This window comes from Pseudorasbora parva, chromosome 4 (assembly GCF_024679245.1).
Source record: "Pseudorasbora parva isolate DD20220531a chromosome 4, ASM2467924v1, whole genome shotgun sequence".
NCBI classification, from domain to species: Eukaryota; Metazoa; Chordata; class Actinopteri; order Cypriniformes; family Gobionidae; genus Pseudorasbora; species Pseudorasbora parva.
Genome location: NC_090175.1, coordinates 13,175,779 through 13,202,759, shown reverse-complemented (window position 1 = coordinate 13,202,759; position 26,981 = coordinate 13,175,779). Strand labels below are relative to the sequence as shown.

Below are 26,981 nucleotides of genomic sequence, written 5' to 3'. Positions count from 1 at the left end.
ATAGCCTACTATTATTAAATGGGCTCTTTTATCCATCCCTCGCTCTCGTCTAAAAACGAAGGGAAATTGAGCTTTTTCTGATGCCGCCCCCGCCTTTGGAACCAATTGCCCATGGACATACACCTTGCACCTTCCATTACTATTTTAAGTCAAAATTGAAAACGTATCTATATTCCCTGCATTAAAATATTATTATACTTTTGTTTAGACTGGTTTCTAACTTTCTATTCAATTGTATTCTGTTTTTGTATTTTTCTTTTTACTCTAGTAAAACAAGTCCGTAAAAATAGGGCACAATGTACTGTATAAATATGAAGGAATTTTCAGTATTGTTTTTTTTTTTTTTACAGGTGTTTTACCTGTATTTTGAATTACACATTGCATTAGTTTGTGTTTTAAGGGTTAATGGAAATATCTGTAAAATTACTGGATAATGTACTGGAAGAAAATTACCAGTAAGTTACATTTTCCAGTTTTATTTTTTTTACAGATTGGACAGTCCTGCTATGTTTAAATGTGCTATATAAATAAACTTAAAGGTGCACTATGTAGTATTTTTGCAGTAAATTATCCAAAAACCACCAGGCCAGTGTTATATATTTTGTTCAGTTAAGTACTTACAATATCCCAAATGTTTCCAACTATTTGTAAATTGTGAGAAAATTGCTATTTTAACTAAGGACCGGGACGTTTCAGCATTGCATTTGAGGGAGTCGCCTGTCAATCGCGTCATCTGCGTTACCCTCGGTTTCCGGCTATATTTGGCAGAAGCGCTTTCCTCTTAGCAGTGTGAACAAGTCACAGCAGCGCCGAGCGAACGCACAGAGGAACGTCATAACATCATTTTAAACACACTTAAATGTATCTAATATGATAAACAGAGCTGCATCACCTCATAACAATGGCCGGAAAAGCGGAAATTGTGCGCGCGCCCTGTCATAATAAAAGTCCTGTCATAATAAAAGTCCCGCTGCTCGCGAGCCATGTGTTTCTGTAACAATCTTTCCAGTGGCCGTGCTCAGCTCCACAACACTCGGTCCTGCTCTGCTTTACACTGCATTAACGTTAATAACCGCATCCATGAACATGATTTCTGCCCGAGTCCTATTTTCCACCGGCTGTGGGGTGAAGACCACATGTCCCAAGATGCTGCACTCAAACTTGCCGTCATCAAACTGCACCTTTGTTTGGAATAGGCGCCCTCCAGTGGACGGAAAGTTGCATAGTGCACCTTTAACTTACTTTACTTAACTTTCTTTACTTTACTTAGCTATTGTTAAGCACAACTAAAAAGGCATAAAAAACATTGTAAAGCACCATAAAGTGTTTGTGCACTATATTCCAATACTTTTGAAGCTGATTTGATAGCATAATGTGAACAAATAAATATGTAAGTCGTTAATTCATCTCTTCTCATTCATTCTCTATTCTCCATTCAGCATTCTGTTACGACAGTAACACTAATAATTATTCTTCATGCACACGGTAACTGTTAAAAGAAAAGGGTTATTTAGATATAATAAACTAAGCATCAATATAGCTACCCTTTGTGCTTTGAAGTTTGAATATTTCAACATGATGGCTTTAAGCCCATCATTCTGTGCACGGGCTGCTTTGCCGCTCAATAATATATTGGAGCCTTTCATATAATATTTTTACGCAATAAAATATTATTAACAGCCTATCTTGTTCTGTACTATCTATCATATGTTGCTCTCTCATAAAAACTGTACATTTAAAATTTTCATTTTCATATATACTAGATTTTATAAACTGATTGTGCACTCATGATTTTTCTAGAATAACATTGCTGCTGAAATCCACCAACTAATGTATAGTTGTATTTTTGCCATAGATTATGAATATAGCCTTCGCTTCTCCTTATTTTTCAATTCCTGGGCCTGTGTGTGAGAGTGCATGCGATTCTTGGGTGGGGAGGTTTAACCACCAGGGGGAAGGGGGCGTGCTCTATGGGACATCACCCATGGGTGACACCCCCCTCCCCCGGTGGAAATAGGCCTGCCACCACAGCTGGAAAAAATCCCAGAGGAAACAATGAATTGTAAACACTGGTGCTGTACAGTAAAAAAGTAATAAGATAAAAATATAGCATAGCACAAATGTAGAATCTTTCCCCACCATTGACAGTAATGTCTGGCTTTTCGTATTTTCACTGTTATACAGTAGGGGGCGCTGTTACACATTTTCTGAAAGAGTACTGAATCTCCTGATCAAAAAAATTCAAAGAAGAAGCAAAAACAAGTGATAGCAAATGTAAGCAGATGTAAAATAATGTGATCAACATTAGGCAGCATATAAATCAAAACGGCCTTATGTTACTAGATGAAATGTTGATCCAGGATGAGCTATAGGATTGTGAAGCAATATACTCTGGGGGCCATGAAAATTTCAGCTGGTGGGGAAAGTGTTAATAAATTAAAAACAATTATTAAACATCTGCTTGGGTCTTTTTACAAACTGATAAATTAAAATAAATTAAATAAAATAAAAAAGTTAGCCTGTTAAATATTCAGTCCATGATGTGGTTTAAATACAGGTTAATCTGATGGTCAGAGGTGACAGCTAATCTGGACAAGTAGTTTTAAAAAGGCTCTTTTGCTACCTTAAGGAAACCTTATCCCTGACTCGCCCTCATTACTAATATGTGACTGGGGGGCAGTAGCTACTGTGAAAGGCCTTCACTGGAAGACTGCACGATAGCATCCTTACCCCCTCTTCATTTTACGCCTCTCAGCTCTTATTGGCTTTTCCTCTTGGAGAGAGATAAGAGGCAGGCATATTTTTCATTTAAGCCCCTAGTCTCTGTCTCAGAGTAAAGGAGAAAAAGAGATTCCAATGAGTGGAGGAAGAACGTAAAACAGTTGGAGTTGAAGAAAGGGGTTCACGCAAGCGTCACAGAAAAGACACCACAACTCTACAGTATGTCAGTATTGGGTCCTCGGCTTACGGCAGGCATGAAGAGTGGGAGCTGGCACTTTGCGTTCCACCTTATTCGATCAGGGCCTCTTTTATGTCCTCTCAGTCGCAGCTGTCAGACCCCATTTCTCTCAACTTCTTAATAAACTGCCATCTCGGAGCATTGCACGAAGCTAAAATTCCAGCAGGGAACCTCAAGACAGCAGTGCTAATTCGTAGGGGCCCTGAGGCCCAACCTTGAAAAATGTTCACTCTTCCGAAAAAGAAGAAATAAAATGACATATTTAAAATACATTTAGCTTTCCAAAAATGTGGTTGCCTTTAATAAACGAAAGGCAGGGTTTGGTTCTGTTGGCTTTCTGTGGTCTTGAATAAAAGTCACGCAGGGTGATTCACCGCCACTCAAGGCCATTCAAATCCTTCCAGGTGGTTTGAGATCAGAGGCTGCGCCACCCAGTTCCCAACCCGGCTCAATGGCATATTAAACTAAAAACACTTTCGCCCAACCCGGGCAGGAAGTGGCCGGACACCCCGACTGCCCACAGGAACCCGGGTCGGACGGTGCCATGGCGATTTATCCCAGAGGATCTCTCAAGGGCCAGATTTTTCACAGGCCAGGGCGGCAGGATATAGCACGGACATACCTCCCCCCGCTCTCTCTTTTATTATGAAGAAAAATAATAGGCTTAGGTTTTTCTATTCATATTTGCAGAGAGGCGGTGCCGATTGAAAAGAAGCATGTCCATTTAGGATTTTATAAGCAGGTCTGGCCAAGCCTGCCTCTAGAGCCCCTCAGATGTGGTTTAAAAGAAATTTCATTGTGCAGAACTCAAGCTGGCTGAGGGCCTGCAGAAAATCCAGAGGAAAAAGGGAAAAGCGGGAGTGCTGGAAATGGCAAAATCGGGCGCAATGAGTTGGGAGACAAAATGGACACTGTTCAGATCAACAACCTCTCCAAAAAAGCACATCTTCAACCAATCAGCACTAAACGCTGAAAGCTAATGAAAATGGTCATGTCTAGATGATAACCCCCATTTCTGTCTTTCACAGCAAGTTGAGGTTTACCATACAGATTTGGCTTTCCTAACCCAAAACCAGCTCTGTTAGCCAAACACCCTCTACTAATTTTGTAATTTTGATATATTTTGTTTTACTTTTATCCCAAACAGATGAACTTCAATCTGGCAATGCAATGCTTTATCATGCTATTTGTTGTACCAGGGTTGTCAAAAGTATCAAGTACTTCAGTACTGAACCAAGTCTGTACTTAAATGAAAAAAAAAAAAAATTGACATTATTTATGTCCCCCTAGCATTTTTGAGCACTGTTGAGCAGATTTAACTTAAATGCCTCTGATTGGCCATTGTGTTCATGCACTCAACAGATATGTCTGTGATTAGCTACAATGATCAGCGTTTTAAAAACATGTTGTAAATAGACATCTTTGACACGCTTCAAGCGGTTAAACAGATACACACAGGAGCCTTGGAAAGCAGGTGTCTGTCAAAAGTGTTTAAGTTGTACTAAAAGGTTACACCATCTACACTAATCCTGACACTAAACTAAGGCCCCGTCCACACGGAGACGCATTTAACTGTATACGTATAAATTTTGTACCGTATCAGCGTTTCGTCCACACGGATCCGGCGTTTTAGAAGCATGAATCCGATATTTTTCGAAACCGGGTCCCGAAGTGGGTAAATCTGAAAACGATCATCTTCCGTTTTCGTGTGTACAGCAAATCCGTATATATTTTCTGAAACGGTGATGTCATCACATTACGTCCAGCTTGGTGAAAAAGTTAAGGGATAAAACTACAGGCACTGGGCATGCACACATCAATATCGCGTCATTTAATTAACGTATCTGCATTATTGTAAGCGTATGTTTTGGGTTGGGGTAGGTGTAGGGATTCATAAAACACATCTGTTAAGTAGCAAATGTATTTATTGTTATTTTATTGTGATATTTTGCCTCACCTCCGACCACTGCTATACCCCTGCTAGCCACAACTCTTCTTCTCCATTTTTAGTGTATTTCTGTGGCAGAATTACAGCGCCACACACTGGCCTGGCATGCAAACTACATCGTTTTTAGTCAGTTTTCGCAATCTCGTGTGGACGCAGATATTTCTTGAAACAAGGGAAAAAAAAGATCGGATTGGGAAAGCGCTGGCTTCGTGTGGACAGGGCTTAAACCAATAGTGTTGACAAAAGCAAATGTGAGATAAAACACATTTGCTGAAGCAGCCATGATGTTTTAGACCATTTCAAGACTTTAAGCTTGTTTATCTCGAGTCGTGTTTCATACGATTCATATACCTGAATTTTTTTGCAAGTTCAATACTGTACCACGAGAGTTACAGAGCAGATTACTTCATCAGATACATGCATAGGGAGCTGGTTATGTGATGCAAATGTCTAAATAGATTAGTTTACACATTATGCACTATGGTAAAAGTGTTCTGATGTCTTATAGTATCAGTCTCTGTATTCTGTAATCATAATTTGTGTTAAAAGTAATATTACAATTGTTGGTGTTTTACTGCCACTAGTGTTCATCCTCAGCATGTGTAAGTTTGCAAAAATGTAGGTAGAGGCACAACTTTCCAATCTTCCTATGTTGCCCCAAACATTGTCAATGTTACCAACAAGCATTTTTTTTCCTTTTTCTTTTTTTTTGCACCAACAGCCCTTTGTCCTCCACTCAATTATCTCATTTCCGTGGTGTTGGGGGGAGGAGGGGGAGTTATAATAAACGCTTCCCTCTACTGTAATTTATATGCAATGAGGACTCCTCATGCCGGCGGCTACAATAAAGCGGCTGTGTGAAAGAGCGTAAGGTGTTTTGCAAACATTCGGGAGTTGGCAACTTTAGTGATAACGACAGCTACAAATCTAGATGAAATCCCTCTATACGGTTCACCTACGAGAGAGAGAGAGAGAGAGAGAGAGAGAGAGAGAGAGAGAGAGAGAGAGAGAGAGAGAGAGAGAGAGAGAGAGAGAGAGAGAGAGAGAGAGAGAGCGAGAGCGAGAGCGAGAGCGAGAGCGAGAGCGAGAGCGAGCGAGAGCGAGAGAGAGAGAGAGAGAGAGAGAGAGATGCCCTGAAATTATGAATAAAAGGAAATTAAAAAGAGTGAATGCATGTAGGTTTAAATATTTAGGTTGTTCTGGTTCAAAAATGACAATGACGATCATCACATAAGATACATTTCAATTAATCCACTTTTTTTGCCCAAAAAAAGCAGTAGTGTAAATATATTGCATATAACTTTGCACAGGCAAGGTCTGTAAGCGATTCTATCACACTAGTCTTGTCTAAATGTAAAAATCATGTGGCAAACTTTTTGAAATAGTGTGTATTCATTCACAAATATATGAATGAATAAGTTAAATAAATCCAGTGGTGTTGTATAGAAAAGAAGTAATAAAATAACAATAAAATCAATGTAATGTTATAGGAATTAATTAAAATTAACTTGTGCAATAAATTGGCATTAACACAAAGGTAACATTAAACCCTGAATATTTATTTAGCACTATACAAGAAAATAAAAAACTAAACCAAAAAACTAAAGATTGTTGTGAAAAAGTGACTTGCATTAGGTGTGTGTCTATTGAAATATTTGACAAAACAGTCCAGTCCTGAATAGAAACACACCCTGTACTACCAGCCAAAACGGTTCTCGCCCACAAACACACACACACACACACACACACACGCACACACACACACACACACACACACACACACACACACACACAACCCCAGGTGTTCATACTCGCATCCCATTGGTAGGAATGCATGACCTTTAAATAACAAAGATAAACACATACACACACAGTGCTCACTCAATTCGATATATTGGCCCCTTTAAAGCCCCAGTAAGTGAGCAACCCCAGTGCCGAGATGCCCAAAATAAAGAGGCCCCTAGTCTAGAGCGGAGAGTTATAAATGGAATGTGATATTGGCAGGATGGCCTGTTGGCTCTGGGGCTTAACGTAACCAAACCCAATTAATGAAGAGCTCTCATGGCACATGCCACATGCCCAAGGTAACGATACAAACAAGAGGAGGAAGCGAAGGGTGGATGGAGAGTGAGAGAGGTAGAGGAGAGGGGAACGAATGGAGGAAAGCCTGCCCTAAAGGCTTTAAAAGAAAACAGAGTGAGCGAAAGACAGACCTTATTTTAATCATTCTCAGGGACAAGTCTATTTTGAACATTGGTGTTGGAACCTGGATGTTACACCCACAAAAAACTGTTAAAAAAAATTTGTATAATAGTATATTTAAAAAAAAAAAAAAAAAAAATATATATATATATATATATATATATATATATATATATATATATATATATATATATATATATATATATATATATATATATATATATATATATATATATATATACAGTATATCTGACATTTTATCAAGTGGTTTGTAAATCAAAATTAATTAAATTAAATAATAGTTGTATATTTAAAAAAAAAAAAAAATGATGTTACCTTTGTGTTAATGTCAATTTATTGCACAAGTTAATACAAAATTATACCCAGTATATTTTACATTTGATCAAGTGGTTTGTAAATAAAATACAATAAAAATTAATTAAATTAAAGAATATAATTATATTTTATTTTTATATGGGTTTTGTTTATTCTTTTGTATTTTTAGTAAAATAAAGATAATTAGTACCATAAAATAAAAAAAATATTTAAAAACACAAATATTTAGAATTTTAATTTAAAAAAAAAATTACTACTAGAAAATAATTAATAATCATATAATAAAAATAATAATAAATACAATTTATTTATCTGTACCAACTCTTAAATTCGAGTTCAAAGCATGGCATTGAGAAATTGGACATCAGCGCACCAGCTGTCATCTGCAATAGTCGAGCAGAGGAGCAGAACATCAAACATCTCACCCATTAACGGCCCAGAAAACCACATCACCGGCATATGCAGCGCTGCATTCTGACAGATGTGAACCATAAAACAAACACAAATCTGATACATAAACGCTGGAACTGCGCCAACCTGAGGCGATGCATGGATGAGGGATTTAAAGCTCACTGAGAATAAAATACAATATTTATCAAGACAATAAGGCGACAATAATGGATTAGGTGCAAAGTGAAAAGGGTTGAGTGGGGGCTGTGACGACAATTGACACACTGTGTTTAATGTGTTGACAATAGTATAGCCATCGCTGATTGGTTGGGAGGTGACATCGTCACACTTTAGCATTGCGTGGAGGTTTTATATAAGGGTTTGGCAGAGTCCTCACCATCCTGCTGCACGTTCACCTTGCGGCTTACGCAGGCCTCATTTTCACAGCAGGACCTGGTCACTTCAAAGCGCCACCGAAAGGTCAAACATTTCACTGGAGTGGACCGGTCAGCGGGCAATGCAGAATCCACTGGCCAAACACACATGCACACACACACACACACACACACACCCTGCCATGAGCATGCATTCTGACACAACAACCACGCACATTAAACTTTACAAGCCAGCGAGACTTCTACATGCCAAACACACATTTTGTGTTCCTCAGACTGTTGTTGGAAGAGCGGAAAGCATGTGAATGAACACTTGTTTATTTCTTCCTTTCATACTGAGCCAGCTCTCACTCGGTTATTTATGGAAGTCCGATACTCCAACATACTCACACTGACCAATCGCTGCGATACAACATGCTAGTGCTACCTTTACAGACAACGAAAAGGAAGGAGCTCAGTCGCAAAAGCACTGATTAAAGGACTGCTAAATGCTACAAGTCTATTAACATTACAACCCAAAATATTAGTGTGTCACTTGTCCTGCACCAATTGTGCAGCAGACATGAATAATCCTTCAAATCATGCGGCTTGAGTACAGGCACACCATTATTATTTTCAAGCCTGATCAGAATTTTTTTTGTTTAATGGACCCTTTTCACATTTCTGGAAGTTATCATAGTCGGGTTACAGCAGTGAACGGGAGACAACAGCAAATATTATTTTTGTATTTGCATGTGCTTTAAAATTAAAATAAAAAATCTGCAATAGAGTTTCCATGACTTTGCAAAAAATACTGAGAGATTTATTATAGCAGTCAGAAGAGATCCCTCCCTTAGCTGTTAATTCGTTGTTGTTGTTTTTTTTGTCATTTACTGTCACGGTAATATAACAAAGTATAGTGCCATAAATGTGTATTTTATTTATATATATATATATATATATATATATATATATATATATATATATATATATATATATATATATATATATATATATATATATATATATATATATATATATATATATATATATATATATATATATATATATATAAAAACTTTACTAGATTTGTGATTGTCATTTTTGGAAACGCATCACAGTCCGTGAAAAGGGTCCATAATGATAAATTGTCAGAAATCAAGTCTTTTCTACAGAAATAATGTGTACCATCACAAAGTAAAGAGCATTTCAACTCCTCAGTTTCTGTTTGACAGTTTATCCACATGATAATAGCTCAGAACACCTAACTGCATAGCAATCACCAAAAACAGAAATCAAAAACTGTAAATTGAAAAATAAATTGTCAGAAATCGTTTCTTTTATACAGAAATAATTTGTATCACCACCTGTGTTGCCACAGTTACTTTGCAAAAATTAATCTGATTACTGATTACTCTTTTAAAAAGTAACAGTTACTTTACAGATTACTTGATTTTAAATGTAACTAAGTAAGATTACAAGTTACTTTATTAGTTACATTCAGCAGATGCCGACAACACCCCTGCCGCCTCAACATAGAAATGACGTTTTTTCCAACACTCACTTTATTGGAAGTGCATTTTTAACAGAAACGCCAACAATGCATCTTCTGACATTTTAAGTTGAAATTAAAAAAATATTTCCTGAAAAAATAATCTCCCCGAAATGCAAGAAGAAAGCAAAAATATATGTTTTTCTTTTTTACTAAGAAAAATGACTAAAATAGTAACTCACAGTGACTTGAATAAATTACCTTAATCTGATTACTGGTTTGGAAATAGTAACATGTTAAGATTACTCGTTACTGGAAAAAAGTAGTCGATTAGAGTAACGCGTTACTAAGTAATGTGTTACTGGCATCACTGACCACCACAACGTAAAGAGCATTCCAATTCCTCAATTTCTGTTTGACAGTTTAATAGCTCAGAACACCTAACTGCATAGCAATCCCTAAAAACAGCATAGCGTTTCATTTCCGTTTTCTTCAAAATGCTAAATATCAGTTTCTTCTACTACAAAAATAAAGGTAGAAGCAGTGGAAGAGATGTCAAGTTCTAGAGTCCTTTCTGAGCAGGCGTTTGAAGGAATGGGATTTGCCTGGCATGTGCAGACGGTGTGTGCCAGCACATTCACACAGGTATACGGCACATAAATGGCTGCCACTCTGGATTTGGGAGGAACTTGCGGCGAGGGGAGAATGAGACCTGTGGGGGAGCTTGTGATGGAGGGGTGGAACAATCCGCTCCCTCGCAGGCTCAGGTTAATGTTTGAGGGAAGCGGTGATCCTCTGCCACACGTGTGTGTGTGTGTGTGTGTGTGTTAGTGTGTGAACGCGTACGCACGCGAGCTCGCAAACCATACCTGCAGCTTCAGAGGTACTGGGCTGTAGTGAATGGAGCTACTTCAGATGCCGGGTAGTGACCTAGTTTCACACTCTCAGCAACAAAGCCTGAGCTTTACGGCCCAGAGTTAGGGATTGAGATGAGAAGAAAAGAGGAAGCAGAGCAGGGGGAGGGTGGGAAAGAGACAGAAGTCTACACCGGTTGAAAGCAAATTAACATAGCAGAAGATGTGGATTTCTGCGCTTGCACACATCATAAACATTCAATAGTTGCATGTGCACAGCACACACACACACACACACACACACGTTTTCTCTGGGCACTGCAACAGTCGTGATATGGCATCACACTCTGTGGTGTTTTTTTTTTTTAAACAAACCCAACATATAACAATAATAATAAATCCAAAATAAAAATGTACAATCTACTCCACTTCCCAGCAAGGGTGCAAACCATCAGCTTTAAAGATTGCGTTCTGTTGATTCAGTTAAGGGTCACGCCATCACATATATCGGTCTTCTATTGGACACAAGTCTTCACGTGATATAAATTTTTGAGTGCAGCAAAATGTGAAACTTCTTTGCATGCGCTTGTGTTTCCGGTCTATGGAGCGACATGCGCATTGTTCATTTAGGATACACCATTCCCATTTTCTAAAGTGCTAAGTAAACTTTTAGCATTTCACAGCTAGCGACATCAATGTCATAGGTTGGACTCGCAGGCAATTCATGAAATTAATAATTAATGAAATGTACAGTAAGAAGCCAAATGCATAAAAGTACATTTCTATGGAACTGCATAATGAATAACATGAAATTGATACTGCTTTTCTTGAGATAAATGCTGTCTTCTGTATGTTAGGAAACTATTTTTCCAATCACCTTCGCTGCCTCTAGCTCAGCAGACAATAAACACTCAACCTAAGTCAGCGATTTCTCAAAAACACTGTTGAAAAGCGGATCGGACCAAAACACTTGTAGCCAATCAGCAGTAAGGGGTGTGTCCACTCATGATGGGAGAGGAGAGAGCTCAGTGCACAAGACAGACATTAGACTATAGAAAGAGAGAGAGATGGCAAAGAAAATACACAAGAGAAAAGGGGGAATGTATAAAAAGAGGGGTTTACGATTAGGCAAGAAGTAGCACCCACGTTAAAATCGGAGAAGCTGAGGTGCCGAGGGTGCTTTATTTCTTCTCGATACAGGAAAACGTTGGTTTTGCTGTGCTTCACAGAACTAAGATACGCTGCCTTTTTCTTGAATATACTCATGTTTAATCTTCACTTCATTTGAATGCAACAGTTAATTTGCATTATTATTATTATTATAAGTCTGGAACGTATAAACCTCCTCCACTGCCTGTTTCAAGCATTGGCTCCCAAAGTCTGTCCAAAAAGTAAGATAATATAATTCTAATACATATTTATTTCTTTTTTTCCCCTTTTAGTGATCACTATAACCCTCTAATGTTATGTGTTATGTAGGGAGCTGTTCATGAAACATTCGGCCATAGTTGTCGCCCGTGTTGCACATAGTTTACATGAATGTGAGGGTGGAGGCATCAAGATGGGGTGTGATCCTTTTGGGTAGGGGCGTGTTTGTTCTGGTAATTTCAAATATCAGTGTTTACCAGAAATCGCTTATTGCACCTTTAAAGGGAATTGTTTGAAATTGCTTTCCATGCTTTTACTGCTATATGGTAGGGGTCGCTATGACATCTTCTGAGTATCTCCGGATCAAAACACTAGCAAAAAAGAAGCATAAACAAGCAATAGCATATGTAAAATAACACTATCATCAACATTAAACATATAAAGCATATAAATACAAAACTGCCTATTGTTACTGAATTAAATCTATGTGTATTTGAAAATAGCTTTACAAATGAAATGATGAAATGTTTGTGAATTTTTAGAGCAACTGTAGAGATCAAGTTAATGTGGCGTGTGCAGCCCTACTTTTGATTTATCTAAATTTTACCAAATTCCACAATAGGTACAATAAATAATAAAATACAGTCACAAAGTAAATTCCAATTTTATGATTCTACATTACATTCACATTTTTGGCATCACAGAAATCATACGGCATATGAAATCATATGACACTCAGGTCACTAAATATAACTAAACTCCAGCCTTTATTGAAAGGTATTTTATCCACCAGACACAATTTATGTCTTATCACAAAGAAATGTAGTAGTACATGTGTCGTCAACAAGCCGTTTCACTGTTATTCATGTTCCACTCACTTACAAACAAGGGAAAAAAACAATTTGTTATTTCCCAAAATCAATTTTACTTTCATTACTTGTGCAGTTCTCCATCGCAGAGATCATTTAAAGTATTTGTGATATTTCTTAAAGACTACAAGAAGAAATCAAAGCCTGTTCTGTCAGAATCAAGACTGAATGCATCTCAATAAGACAGAGGGATCAATTGTAACAACCCTACATCTTCACTCTTTTATCACATAAAGCCTTTGTCGCACTGTTTTGCTTGTAGGTAGGACAATACCGTATTACGCACAAACCTCTCATATAAATGTGGCCTCCCCACATTGTTAGGGAATTAGCTAGTTAACCTCAACACAACTGCTTTTCAATGTAGCATCAGCAGTGAAAACCCTCAGTCTGAGAGCACACACACACACACACACACACACACGCACTATAATCCCCAGAGAACAAATGACTTCTCTCAACCTACGCATGACTAGGGAGCACTTCAACAAGCCCTTGAAAGTTGGCTCACACACAGGACGGGCACCTCCCCCAGTTCGATACTTTTGAAGGAGTACTTTTGTGGCTATTGTTCCGACTAAAGCAAACAAAACATCGGCTTTGGGCAAACAAGGCGAGACGCGGCGGTGGAGTATGCAAACGTGCACGAGATCTTTGTTTTCTTGACTTTGTGCGATTTAAATAGGAGATAATGGGATAGGAGAGGGAACAAGTCCAAGATCTGGTCTAACGAAAAGGATTCAGAAAATTTGCCTAACCCTGGCTGTGTCTGCAAAAGGTTGGGGTTTTATTCTTCCGCATCATCCATTAAATGAGAGATTGAAAACAGAACTGTAAATAAAGGCGTCATGTGCTACAACAAGTTTTTATTTAATGTTCAATCCCAGAATGAGTTCATAAATCACGTCATGGGCGTGTAGATACAGAACGAGCTGAGAAACCATCAGTCATTCTAATGCAGTTTATCTTTTAATTATTACGAATTAAATCGATAATGAACAAGCAGCATGTGCATCATTTTCAATAGATGTATGCCATATGAGTTACATTAATATTGATCAAAGACCAGGTATAAAGATCATTGTATGCAAGGCAAACCTAGAGTATTGCTGGAATATGAATGGAGTGTCCCAAAAACATACAAAATCCTGAATACTCCACAATGTCCTCCACAAATCACAGCCAATCTGAATATGTTTGAAGAATTTGTGTCTTTTATTATATGTCTGTTAGCTTTGGGGGTCATATGTGCTAGTTTACTTCTAAAAGAAAAATAATGTTAAAACAGACAAAAAATATTGATGACTCATCTTGCACTCCGGGGGCGTACACACATTTGTCTCTAATGAAAAGCTCTCAAGAATGAGAAATACCACATTTTTGTAAGGCAAACGACTAGCAAAAGCAAGTAGCAACTCATGATTCATTCAATACATTATGTAACTTTTTTCGCCATTAGAAATGAGTAGAAAACACATCAACAATTTGCATATAATTTGCATCAACAATATGGCATGTAGTCTTAAGTCCTATTCTCAACTGGACTGAAACGGACAACATTAAAGAGATATTTTAATGCATTTGTGTTTATATAAAATGCTGAAATGCTAGATCATTTGAAATATAGCTTCAAAACTTCAATATTTCAGCCCATCTCTAAATCTTGGTAATCAATGATCAGTTCCAGCTATCTTTATGATTCACATACAGTCAGCTAGTCCATGACTTACACTACAAAAGTTCAAACACGCCTGTGTACATTTTAAAATAATAGTGTCATCAAAACTATGAAATGACACTTCTGTACTGACAAAAATCTTATGCTCTATAACTCGTTACCATTTCTTTTAAAGTTGCAGTATTTTTAAATCCCTTTTAATCATTTTAAACGGTGTGAGAAATACAAATGCAGTATGAATTTCATGTAGTCTCTAAATTAATCGTCATAAAAAGCCACATGCATTGTAATTACAAAAGACTATGCTTTTAAAATATTGTTTAGATAAAGTGCATCATGTCACTCACCACAGGTTCAGTGTGTCTACAAAACTCATTTCAAACATTTAAGCGTAAAGGTTCAGATCGAAATGTTTTTTAAAAGGTTAAAGGAAATGTATGTAAGATTGTGGCCATAACTTGTACTGCAATCACTTTCAAATGACTGTAGAGCGGTATATCCCCCTTCCCCTTCCCCTCCCCCTGATTCGAGGTTGCCAGATTGGCTGCAGGATCAGCAGGAACGTTTGTAGGTCTGCAGCTGTGGTGACTAGAGCAGATCTGGCAACCCGAAGCACTACTGACTCGTGATTGGTCAACAGGTGGAGGGCGGAGCTTTAGGCCAAAACACAACATGTCAACATCAACATCAGTTTTGAATGACACTTTGAATTGAACTTTGAATTGAATGACAATACCCTGGCCGGACTGCTGTTGTCAGTGATCGAAGTATTGTATGATTTCTTAATGTATAGTACCATATCAGGGCCATTTTATAATTAATTCAAATACATTTCTTACATACAGTTCCTTTAACAGTCATGTTTGTGCAGAATTTCGACTGGTAGTGTTCGCAGGTCCAACATCAGTATAGTGCAATCTCGAACCAAGATGTAAATAGAATTGTATTATTACATATTCACATCCTTTGAGAGGCACAGATGTCATTATTAACCGCTACAGTGGTTTTTAGGAAGTTGGTATGAGGTGCACAAAGGCAAAGATGAACAAATGTAGTCTTGCGGAGTATTTTTATGCATTTCATCATCCAGCATCAAACAACCAGGGAAAGTAAACAAAGTGCTACTTTTTCAGGTCTCACATCCGTAACCAGGACGTGTGTGAGAAAGACAGAGAATATCATACGACTAAATAGGGGGTGAATGGTAGCAGATGTCCTAAAAATACAGAAATGCCAATCTGAGAGTGTATTTGGACATCCAGTCTCATATCAGAGGCTCTATATGTTTGTGAAGGGCCCTTCAGCAATAAATGAACACTCCACACAGGCTCAAATCAATTAGTGAAAGGGGAAAAAACATCACAATGCAGGTCTGTTGAGATCAGTAACAGTAATGCAGAAGGCCAGATTCAGAGATGAAAGATCAGATCAAAGAGCAGAGCAGTCAATTTGTCTGATGAACCTTATTAACAATAGGCTGAGATGAGGGGGCACTGGTAATGGTTATGGTTTATGTCATTTCTGTAAACCATGATCGAGGCATGAAAATGGGAATATAAACATGGGAGAAAACAAAAGAATGGACTAAAATATTATATATATATATTATATATATATATATATATATATATATATATATATATATATATATATATATATATATATATATATATATATATTATATATATATATATATATATATATATATATATATATATGGTAATTTATGTTTTTGGATTGGAAGTCTGCCAATGCTGCATTTATTTGATACAGCAAAAACATAAATATTACCATTTAAATGTAGATTTTTAATTGTAATACATTTTAAATTTAAATGTATTTCTCTGATCAAAGAGATCATCATTACTCCAGTTTTCAGTGTCACATGATCCTTCAAAAATCATTCTAATATGATGATTTAATGCTCAACAAACATTTATGATTATTATCAATGTTAAAAATTTAAATTATGATTTTTTTTCAGGATTCTTTGATTAATACAAATAAATTAATCATTTATTTGAAACAGAAATCTTTAGTAACATTATAAAATGTTTTTTTTTTTTGTGATCAATTTAATGCATCCATGCTGAATAAAAGTCATTTATTTGAACATTTTTAATAAATAAATAAATAAATACTAACTGAAACCTAATATTTATCCATTTATAATAAAAAAATAAATAAAAGACTTTTGTAAATTATTCCAGTTTAAAGGATTTTTTATATATTTTATTATTTTACTATAACTGGATATATTATAAACATACATATGTAAAAATACATTTCAGAAATGTTGTGCATACCTCATTTGCCATTATTAAATTCATCATGTAATGCACATTAAAAAAAAAAAAATCAACATATACTTTACTTGCCAATTCTTTGTAATGGTTTGTGGAATTTACTAGCAAAGAAAGTTGTTTATACACCATTTTCTTTTCAGTGTAGCCCTATGTATTGCCATCACAGATGGCTACAGGCCACCCTGCTCTATGGGCCACTGAAAACGTGTTTATGTTGCCATCAGCATCTTAAGTAAGTGTATTTTGCACAAATTGGACACCTCCAGGGGCGGGATATTTTCCCTGTTTCAGCCTAATGTGGGAAAGCCTGGAGGTTGGGGGCGGGTGCGCTGGGCTAGCGGAGGGGGCAGAACCGGGCACGCGCTCCACTACAATAGCTGAGCCTCGTTAGCTCTTAGCAATACCACCGCCTACGCCACACCAAAACAACGTCCACATAAATATGGGAACATCTGCAAGTGTAATCACTGCATTGTGCTCCCATTTTCTGCTCTGCTGGACGGCAACAGGGCAGCCTGCTTTTCAACACCTCTCCCCCTCCCTCCGCTGGCCCTCCCTTCCCCGGCCCGGGCTCCGTTTCTGGGGTCAGAGTCCCTCAGGTAACAAAACCCCCTGAGACTTGTGCTGAATTACATGTAATTACTCCCACAATCTGATTGATTTTGGCCTGAATAGGGCAAAAGTACACCTTTAACTTCCTGCCGCCCTCCTTCAGTGTATCTTTGTCACTTTTTTCTACGTTCCCCATCTCAGTTCACTCCCCCCATCCTCATCCATTTCCATGCACAACAACCCCCTCTAATTCCCCTCACCATCCCTCGCTAACCCTCCCCTTCCCTCTCTCCCTCTCTCTCTCTCTCTCTCTCTCTCTCTCTCCAGCGCTCACGAAACGAAGCCAAGACTCTTCATCTAGTAGGAGGCAGAAGGCTTTGAAGAGATCAAAGCCAAGGCCGCGAGCAGTTGTGCGCCCTGGGAATACGCCGCAGCTCTCTGCTCCACAGCCCCCTTTTTCCAGCGTCATGTCGGATTGCAGCTGGATTGCATTTCGCCAGTTTTCTTAATGCTCTCGGTTTTGACTTTGACATCACTGATCCCCCCCAACACACACACACACACACACACACACACACACCTTCAACACAAACGAGAGAGAAGAGAAGACAGAAAAAGACAAAAACAAGGGAGCGAAGGAGAGAAATCAAAGAGAGTGAAAAGAAAGGAGTAAAAATAGGAGGAGAGGGAGCAAGAGAGATTGACAGGGTGATTTTTATTTTCACAACTCCATAATTGGCCAGTTCAAAGGCGGATGAAAAAAGGAAGCATTTGTTTTCAATTCTGCGGCAGATATGAAAGGAGCGACAAACTTTTATGAGTTTCCCAAAAATTAAAGACAGGCTCTTTTCACATTCAAAGAACAGGGTGTTTTTTATGGCCGAGACCACACAAAAAGAGCTGATAGCAAAGCCCACCCCTCCCATCCGCTACAAACATGAGTTGACTGGCTGACTAGATGCCGAAAGAGTCGGAGAAATCGGAGGCAAATAGGGAGGGTTTGGTGTGCAACACAAAGAGAGTGCACGCAAGATATGGGGGAAAAAAGAGGCTGCATCCATACATCTATTAAACAGCCTTGCTAATAAAGCCTGGTGGCAAGCCAGCTTTTGTACTGTAACTCAGAGACACCCTTTACCAAACTCCTACACCAGGGAGCATGAATATTTCAGTGGCGTCTGATCCACGGAGCATGTGAAGCTCTTTTGCCCCCACATACACAAACAGCCTGACAAAAAATAAAATAATGAGCTTCAGAAAAAGTGGAACCTAGTGGCACAGAGCCTCTATTGATCAGTAAAAAGCAGTGCAAATGAAGTTCAGAGATGCGAGCATGCATGCATGCAAACACAGTGCGGTTTCAATCACTGTCACTGTCAAATTTCTCTTGAGATGACGAGGCTTTGACGAGACTTGATTGTTTTGGTGTTTCTACATGCCAAAATTACCAATACTACACAAATTTCAACAGTTATACAACTAGCATGATTTGATAGAAGAGGGCGTCACTGACACGCATCAAATGTCGCTCCTCAAACAAACAATTGTAAAATGAGAAAAACATGGAAATTTCAAGTCATTTGAGACTAAACGAGCTTCAAATGACACAATATGAAGCAACAAACATTCAGTGAAAAGTGCAAAAGAAAAACAACCAGAACTGGCACAAGAGCGTTCAGCTACTACTGTCAAATAAAGCAGGGTTTAAAGAGGCCGTGGTGGAGGTCACAGCCGTTCTGGAGACATAACATGCAGGAAAAGTGATGACAACTGTGATGCCAAGACAAAACACGACGTTGCACTTCACTTGCACGTGCCATCAGGATCCTCTCAACAGGTGCTACCGCTGGATTGCAGAGCAGCTGAGCATAAAAATGTCAAGAAATAACACTCATGTGTTCAAGCCTGTCCAAATCCTGCTGCAAAAAGGAATTTTTAGGATATAAACTTGGCATTGTATATTATGAAAATTGCTGATTTTATAGTCAAGCATTTAGCAAATGCCGGTTTAATCCAAAGCAACTTACAAAGAGGAGCAAAAGCAATTCGTCAACAATAATTGTAATATACAACGCCAATATGACAGCATTGCTCAAATACACACAAAAGCAATGTACGTTCTGGCCACAATTAAAGTTTCCTACTACCAAGACATTTCAATTAACGAATTTCAGCGGGTCGCTTGACTAATATTTCAGGGGTGGTGAAATGCCCCATGAAGGCAAACCTTTGAAAAATCACCTAATAACACTGCCAGCCTTTTTTGCTTTGTACATCCGACACATGGATTCAATATGGCTGTGGTAACCAGCCGATGTAAACAGAGTATCAATGGCCCTCTGTTTCAAAACCCTGGGTCTGTACCAGTGCACTTCAAAGGGCTGTGGGCTGCTGAAATCTGCAAGGTCTAGGCCACGCTGGTGTTCAGACCTGCTCAGCAGATGATATGGCTACTTGTTTGCCCCTTATCACCCATGTGTGGGGGAGGCTGCCTCTACTTGCCTTCATCAAAGGATGACGTTACACGTTTAAAGTACGTGCTAAGAGCGCCAGGAAGGCATACAAGTGCAAAAGTGATGTAAATAATAATGCAAATACTGAAAACAATGAAAGCACAAGACAAATATGCTACATAAATAATGTTACAAAAAAACACACACAAGGGCTGCTGGGAACTGTAGTTTCTTCGAATGGTGCAGAAAGGAACTGAGTGAGAGTAGATGATCCAGCTGTGTGAAATCTCTTTAGGCAAAGCCAGGGTTTGGGGGGGTTTGTGATTCCACGGCATGTCCACGCCGAGAGATCCGTCACATCCCACATCAAAGCAGGCCGAGTGTGAGTGTATATCTTGGGTTGGTTCTTCCCAAGCTCCACTGCCAGAGGCCGGTCAGGATGGGGGAGGTAAACGGCACAAGGACAGAAGTTGCTTCACCGGCAGCTCCAGCACATGTAATACAGTAGCCATTCTACACATATGGAGAGCAAGCTTCCCATACAAAACAGCCTTTACGATAACACAGCCTAGTTGAAAATAAGGCCCTCAAAGCCTAATTGCAATCAACATACTGTATGTCTAATTAAAGAATAATTGAACCTGCTTTCCATGCATTTAATGGTTTTAAATTCTTCTAAACTGCTCTTCTCTGAGACTTCTGCACAAATTTTGAAAACAAAGTTTGTATTCTTTGGCGATTAAAGGGTTAGTTCGCCAAAATGTTTTAATTCTGTCATTAATGACTCACCCTCATGTCGTTCGACACCCATAAGACCTCCTGTCATCTTCGGAACACAAATGAAGATATTTTTGTTTAAATCCGATTGCTCAGAAAGGCCTTCATTGACACCAATGCCATTTCCTCTCTCAAGACCCATAAAGGCACTAAAGACGTCGTCACAAAGCCCATCTCACTACAGTGGCTGTACAATCATTTTATGAAGCGACGAGAATAGTTTTTGTGCGCAAAAAAACTAAATAAAGACTTCTATAGTGATGGGCCGATTTCAAAACAAAGATTCAAACCGTTATGAATCAGTGTATCGATTCATGATTCGGATTGCATGTCAAACTGTCAAACTGCTGAAATCACATGACTTTGGTGATCCGAATCATGAATCAATACACTGATTCATAACGGGTCGAAGCCGTTTTAAAATCGGCCAATCACTACATAAGTCGTTATTTCGTTTTTTTTTGTTGTATATCTTCATTATCTTAATGACATAATTTTCATTTTTGGACGAACTAACCCTTTAAGTCAAATCTACTAATAGGAACTTCAAAATCAAATATACAAAAGCTTTGAATCCAACATAGCAGCTAAAACAGAAAAATATGGCTTGCAAATCACCATACTGGAGCACATTTGGTTGATGTTCGGTGCCACCTATTATACATGGAGAAATTAGATTTTCATTGAACTCTTATGAATATTTGTTTGCTTATTGTTTGTTTCCCTTTGTTTCATAGTGTGAAAAAGCCGTTAGATCAGCACACTCTGAAGAATTTCAGGACATTTAGAAAAATGCATTACTAACTTATGGGTCACAGGTCAAACATGTAACACCTCAAACTCTTTTAGTGAGATGAAACTTTGTGCTCGAACTTTAAATAATCCAATTTAAGATGAAGAAACGAAAGAGAGGGGATGTAGAACAGATTAAACAATTCAATGAAATCCAGGACCCCATCACCCCATTCTTCTATCCAACTGATTAAAAGGGGCCGAGATAAGCGGAACTACATGAAACGTCCCGGCGTGAGGGAAATCATTTCAAAAGGAGGAAATGCCAAGGTTGTCTTAATTCCCAATTCACCATTTCATACTAATGCTAAAAAATAATAACTTCAAAGCTACAGGGACCAGAGACAATGCAGCCCCAGTGTTTACCTGGAAACAGTATCTGCTGACCCCCAAGTTAGTCATCTCAAAGGAAAACTGGATGGTGGACGCCATTTCCAGATGTCGTCTATCAGATTAGAGCAACATGTAAAGCTTTCATGGATCACTAAACACCATGATGCCAATATCCAATACTGCTGGTGTTCACCAGGTAGCAACACCACACACACACACACACACACACACACACACACACACACACACACACACACACACACACACACACACACACACACACACACACACACACACACACACAAAATGCTGACCACCAGAAAATTGTCTGCTTCATGAATGGGTGGGAGTTCAGGCACTGGAATGTCATAGCCAATGGAAATCAATCCAAACTTCAGGGGAATGAAGGGGGGGGGGGGGGGGGGATGCCTTTGATCTCACAGAAAACCGATCCCAGACCTTGGAGATACTGTGTCCGAATATTTGAGCCACCGCAAAGGAGAGAAAGAGACAACAGACGTAGGACTTTGAGGAAATGGATCTGGCGTGATTGCGGTTTTATTGCACACAGAGTGCAAAAGAGAAATTCAGGTAAGTTGCAAATGGTGCAAAACAACTCTGCAAAATCATTGTCAAGTACGAGTGGAAAAAATCTGCTATTATTTGTGGATTTTTTTTGTACCTCCTAAGCAAAGGCTTTAAACCACAAAGGATGTTACCTTGCTGACCCAAAGACTTTTTTGTGTTTGCCAATAAACTGCTAAACCACATCTTGTGTAACAATGTGTCTGCTTAAGAAGAACTAAACAGTAAAAATGTTAACCAAGTCATAATCATTTATCCCAAATGCTTTGATCAATTACAGGTCAATCTTCAGTTTGGCGTCCGTCACCACAGCGGTGAAACCGAGCAAAACCCGAGCATAATCGCACGGCCGCAGACTGATAAAGGAGCTGAATTCAGAGCTGTGCAAACAATGGATGAGATGAGCTCAGCGGAGAAAGCCCTGTCTCTCTCTCATCGGGCTCACAGACTGCCTGCAGCGGCCGTCTCTTCCAGGCACCAGTCAACTGCCAAACGGGGAGTCTTAACCACACAAAAACTACCAAACAGGATTAGGGTGGACAGCTGCTAGCGTATCCACCATCTTTTTTTTTTTTTTTTAAACCCCTCCTTCCATCAGCGGTTGTCTTATAGAATAATCGAGAGGGTAAACGTTCTATACGTTTTTCCATAACACTGCAAGTCCTTTCAAAACAATCACAAATAATGCAATTTTTTATCTGCCACGCTGAAAACTATAGACAGTACAGGCAGATATGGATATGGGTCACAGAATTAGTCACAGACACGCCGCCAATCAGCAACTAACATCATAACCCCGAGCTGCACGCTACAGGGAGGGAAGATAAAATAAAAGTTGTGAAAAATGTCAGCGGTGGACGCCGAGGAACACTCACCGTTCTGGGAATGGGCGGCGAGAGAGAACCGTTGTTCATATAGGGTTCATTGTTCATATTGGTCATCATGATGTATCCTGGGTAACTGGGGTACGGGTGGCCTTTGCTGTATAGGTCCTGTAGCTTGCCTGTTAGAGAATAAAATTCAACTTGAATTAATAAGGCAAGATTTACATTTATTTTAACTAATATTTTATGCGGTCCAGTCACTAAAATAAAACTGATTTAATGTCACATTTTTGAAAATGCACGAAATCCAAGCTAAACAGGAAATCATGACGTTCCTAACGGTGTCTAAAACGGGGCAGCCGTTTTGAGGCCACCGAAGTGTTTCGCTGAGAAATTAGCATCCTAATTCACAGCAAGCAGAGAACAAAAGGGAAAAGACAATCAAGTCACTTCACTGTGACCCCAGAGCCCTGCTCGGCGTAAAAAAGACCCGGGTGCAAACAGAGATCAAATGAACTCCGGGCCATCACAGCAACATGCTGCTCTTGACAATAGAGTCTCAGACGGTGTGTTTGGAGGCCAGCGTGTCACAGGAAGATGGGGCACTTCCCTGGCACGTGTCATTACGTGTCGACAACAAACAGACCGTGGGCTGTGAAATTCCCTTCACAAAGCCATCGTGATCAATGAAACGAATGGACCAATCTAAATGACTACAAGCATATTTATTAAAAACAATGCCTTGTAATTAATTAGAATTGTTTTAAATAGAAACATACACATTACGCATATTATATATATATATATATATATATATATATATATATATATATATATATATATATATATATATATATATATATATATATATACACACATACATACACACACAAAACATGGTATTTTCATTCTGTTATATTAAAACAGTTGCATATATATATATATATATATATATATATATATATATATATATATATATATATATATATATATATATATATATAGCTTTGCAACTGTTTTAAAATAACAGAATGAAAATACCAGTGCATCACTGAATAACAACACACAATGTTTTTATCCCAAGCCATATGACTTACCATCGTCCGGATGGTCCCTGTGCTTGTCATGGTAAGAGTCTGGTGTTATTTGGGACTGTCTAGCTGCCTGTTCAAAAATGTAGGAAAAAGATATTAACAGCTTTATTTCTGGTGTGCAACGCATTTCAGTTTTTCTGCTATCTAAAACAAAAGCTGACAAAACAAGGCATCCTTTGATCATAATTTTAGCATGAGGCATCCATAAGGAAACGATAACTTGAGTGTTTTGTACATTGATTAACTCAGTCATTTTCTCTCTGCTGTGGAGTCTGACCACAGATGCGGTCGGTATATCGAGGAAGGAAAAAGAAAGGCTTCGCTACTATTCTCGTTCACTCCGCATTATGAATCAGAAGTGCCGGGAAATAAACTCCATTTGGAGTTCAGCTCCCTCTGGGTGCCTTCCAGCAGAGTGAGGATCGGGACTGCTTTCCCAATTAACATTCAGCCCATCAGTTTGTTCCTTCTCATGCCATGCTGTAACCCTGCATGCTGTTGATGCCAGGAGGAAATACATTTCATTAATAAAGCCAAGCATCTCATTATTCTTCATTTCATTTTGCTTGATTCACATGACCAAGTAGTAATGGAAAAATATATATACCCTTTTTTTTTTTAAAGCACACGATAAGAGAAACACAAAACTGTACTGAAACGAGATTACACCAGCACAATAATCTGACAAATGCGTCACAAAATGATTCTGTACTATTTCCTTTGAATGAAATTGCAATATGTAATTTGTATAAGGACAGGCAAATTTATTCGTCACCATCATAAATAGGGTGTGCTGATTTTTAATACATATCAAAAATGATTATTAATACAATTCATAAAAAATTGGCATATTGAAGAAAATTGTAAAATAATATCACAATAAGAGGTATGAGGAGCTGTTTCAGAAATATTAAAATGATGTGCACCATATTATCTGGCAGACTTTCCTGTTTAATTAGCCTATTATTAATCACAAAAATGTAAAAAATAATAACAACACCAACGGTAACCATTGTTTTAGCATTGGAATATTATATTTACAATATTGCTTAATAACTGTTGAACATAAATTGTTGAATACACTAAATATCTAGCCTCTAAGTAAAAGTTCAAATAGATACTATTTTTGTTATTATTAAAGGAAATATGAATCAACAATGCTTCTGAAAATTACATAACGACTGTAAAATACAAAATAAATATTGTTATGGGTATTTTGAATGAATAGCCTATTCTTATAGAAAAATTGAAGCAAATAAAAAAGAAGCTATACTTTTTGTGCTCAGTAAAGGAAATTATGATGATAATCGAAGACATCTTAGTGTTTTTTTCTCACTTAGTTAAAGGAATGGGTCAAAATTACTTTGTTGACTTTAACACGTGTAGTAGCCTACCGTTTCAAACACACACACACACACACACACACTAACAGAACAGAGGCTAAAATATCAACATGACAGTTCATTTTGAAAACAAATCCCAACTTCCCAACAGCTGGGCAAGAAGTTTGACGGAGCAGCTTCACGTGCGTTTGAGGTGTAACGTTACTCACGTCGTGACTGTTACTGTTGGGACTGATTTCTGTCTCGTTGACCAGAGATGACTTGATCTCCGCTAAGTCTCCCTCCTCCTCGGAGTGGCTGATCTCCGCGAAGATCTGCTCCTTATGCGGGTCTCCCTCGTCTTTGAACGGGATCATTTCATCGGTGGCGCAGAGCTCCGGGTCCCCGCCGCCTCCTCCGCCTGACAACTGCGGCATTTCTCGGGTGATTGAAAGTCCTCCTCACCCTACAAACGCCCGGAAAGCGAACGCGTGCGATAGAAAGCCCCGGTATACTTTCAGCTCGCGCACCCCAAACACGCGCGAGAGTGTTTGGCCAGCGGCAGCAAGAGCGCGCTCGACCCGGTGTAACGCTCGAGAATCCAGAGGGGGAAATCAAATTGCGGCGCTGAATGTTTTAAAAAAAAAGTTAATGTACAGTTCCTTGGGTGTTTAAAAAAAAAAGCAAACGTCAGAAGGTAAAGTTCAAATGAACGCAGTACAACTCTGACTGTTAAAAAACCCGACTCGGGAAAAAAAGTGCTGGAGTTCAGATGCTGTGTGTCATTCCCGTTTGGTTTCTTGGGTAAAAAGGTGTCCCTCTCCAGAAATGAGCTCTCGGAGACTGAGAGTAATGTTGGGCTGGAGAGAGTGTAGTGCTGTACTCCTCCCCCTGATCTCTGACTGACTATAGAGATGAAAGAGAAGCCGCCGCTTTGATTGACACCTCACACACGCGCGCGCGCGCACGCACGCATCGACTGACACTCCAGAGGAAAGTAAAGGGAGAATTTAAACATTTTCATCCAGCAGAAATGGACAGAGAGCGGGAAAAAATGTGGAAGTTCATTTTTCAGATTCATTTTTGGGGCCGTTGGAAACGAAAACAGTGTCGTAACAACGTCAGATTAACCAATTGGAAAAGAGCTACTGGATCATAAGCGGTGTGAAATATTTAGGATTCGCAGGAACATCACAAGTCATTTGTGAACATGTTAATGGATGTTAAACGACAGGACTGGTTTCATGTTAATCAGCAGGTGCTTGTGTATAATTCGATATGTAATATCAACACGAGCTTTTCATCATAATGCCTGAAACAATTTCCAATACTGGACACACTAAAATGCACAACATTGGGCATCTAATAATTTTAATAATAAAAAATAATAATTTTAAATATGTTTTATGCATTTATGTACCATGTTTGAATTTAAATTATTACAATTAAATGTGTGGAATCGCGGGTAACACA

General features: G+C 38.5%; 1 protein-coding gene across 4 annotated transcripts in view; it reads right to left on the bottom strand.

Annotated features, from left to right (window-relative positions):
* The window catches only part of lef1 (lymphoid enhancer-binding factor 1), a 49,855-nt gene extending 23,328 nt beyond the window's left edge, over nt 1-26,527 (bottom strand). For 2 of the 4 annotated variants that reach the window (XM_067440969.1, XM_067440968.1), the window contains exons 1-3: nt 25,739-26,526; nt 24,190-24,256; nt 23,144-23,271 (exon numbers count right to left, since the gene is read on the bottom strand). In XM_067440969.1, the coding sequence (XP_067297070.1) occupies nt 23,144-23,271; nt 24,190-24,256; nt 25,739-25,945 (402 nt within the window). In that variant the 5' untranslated portion in view covers nt 25,946-26,526. Of the gene's footprint in view, nt 1-23,143; nt 23,272-24,189; nt 24,257-25,738 lie in introns of all 4 variants that reach the window. The other 2 variants (XM_067440967.1, XM_067440970.1) reach the window with 2 other exon arrangements.
* Nucleotides 26,528-26,981: the final 454 nt, after the last annotated feature.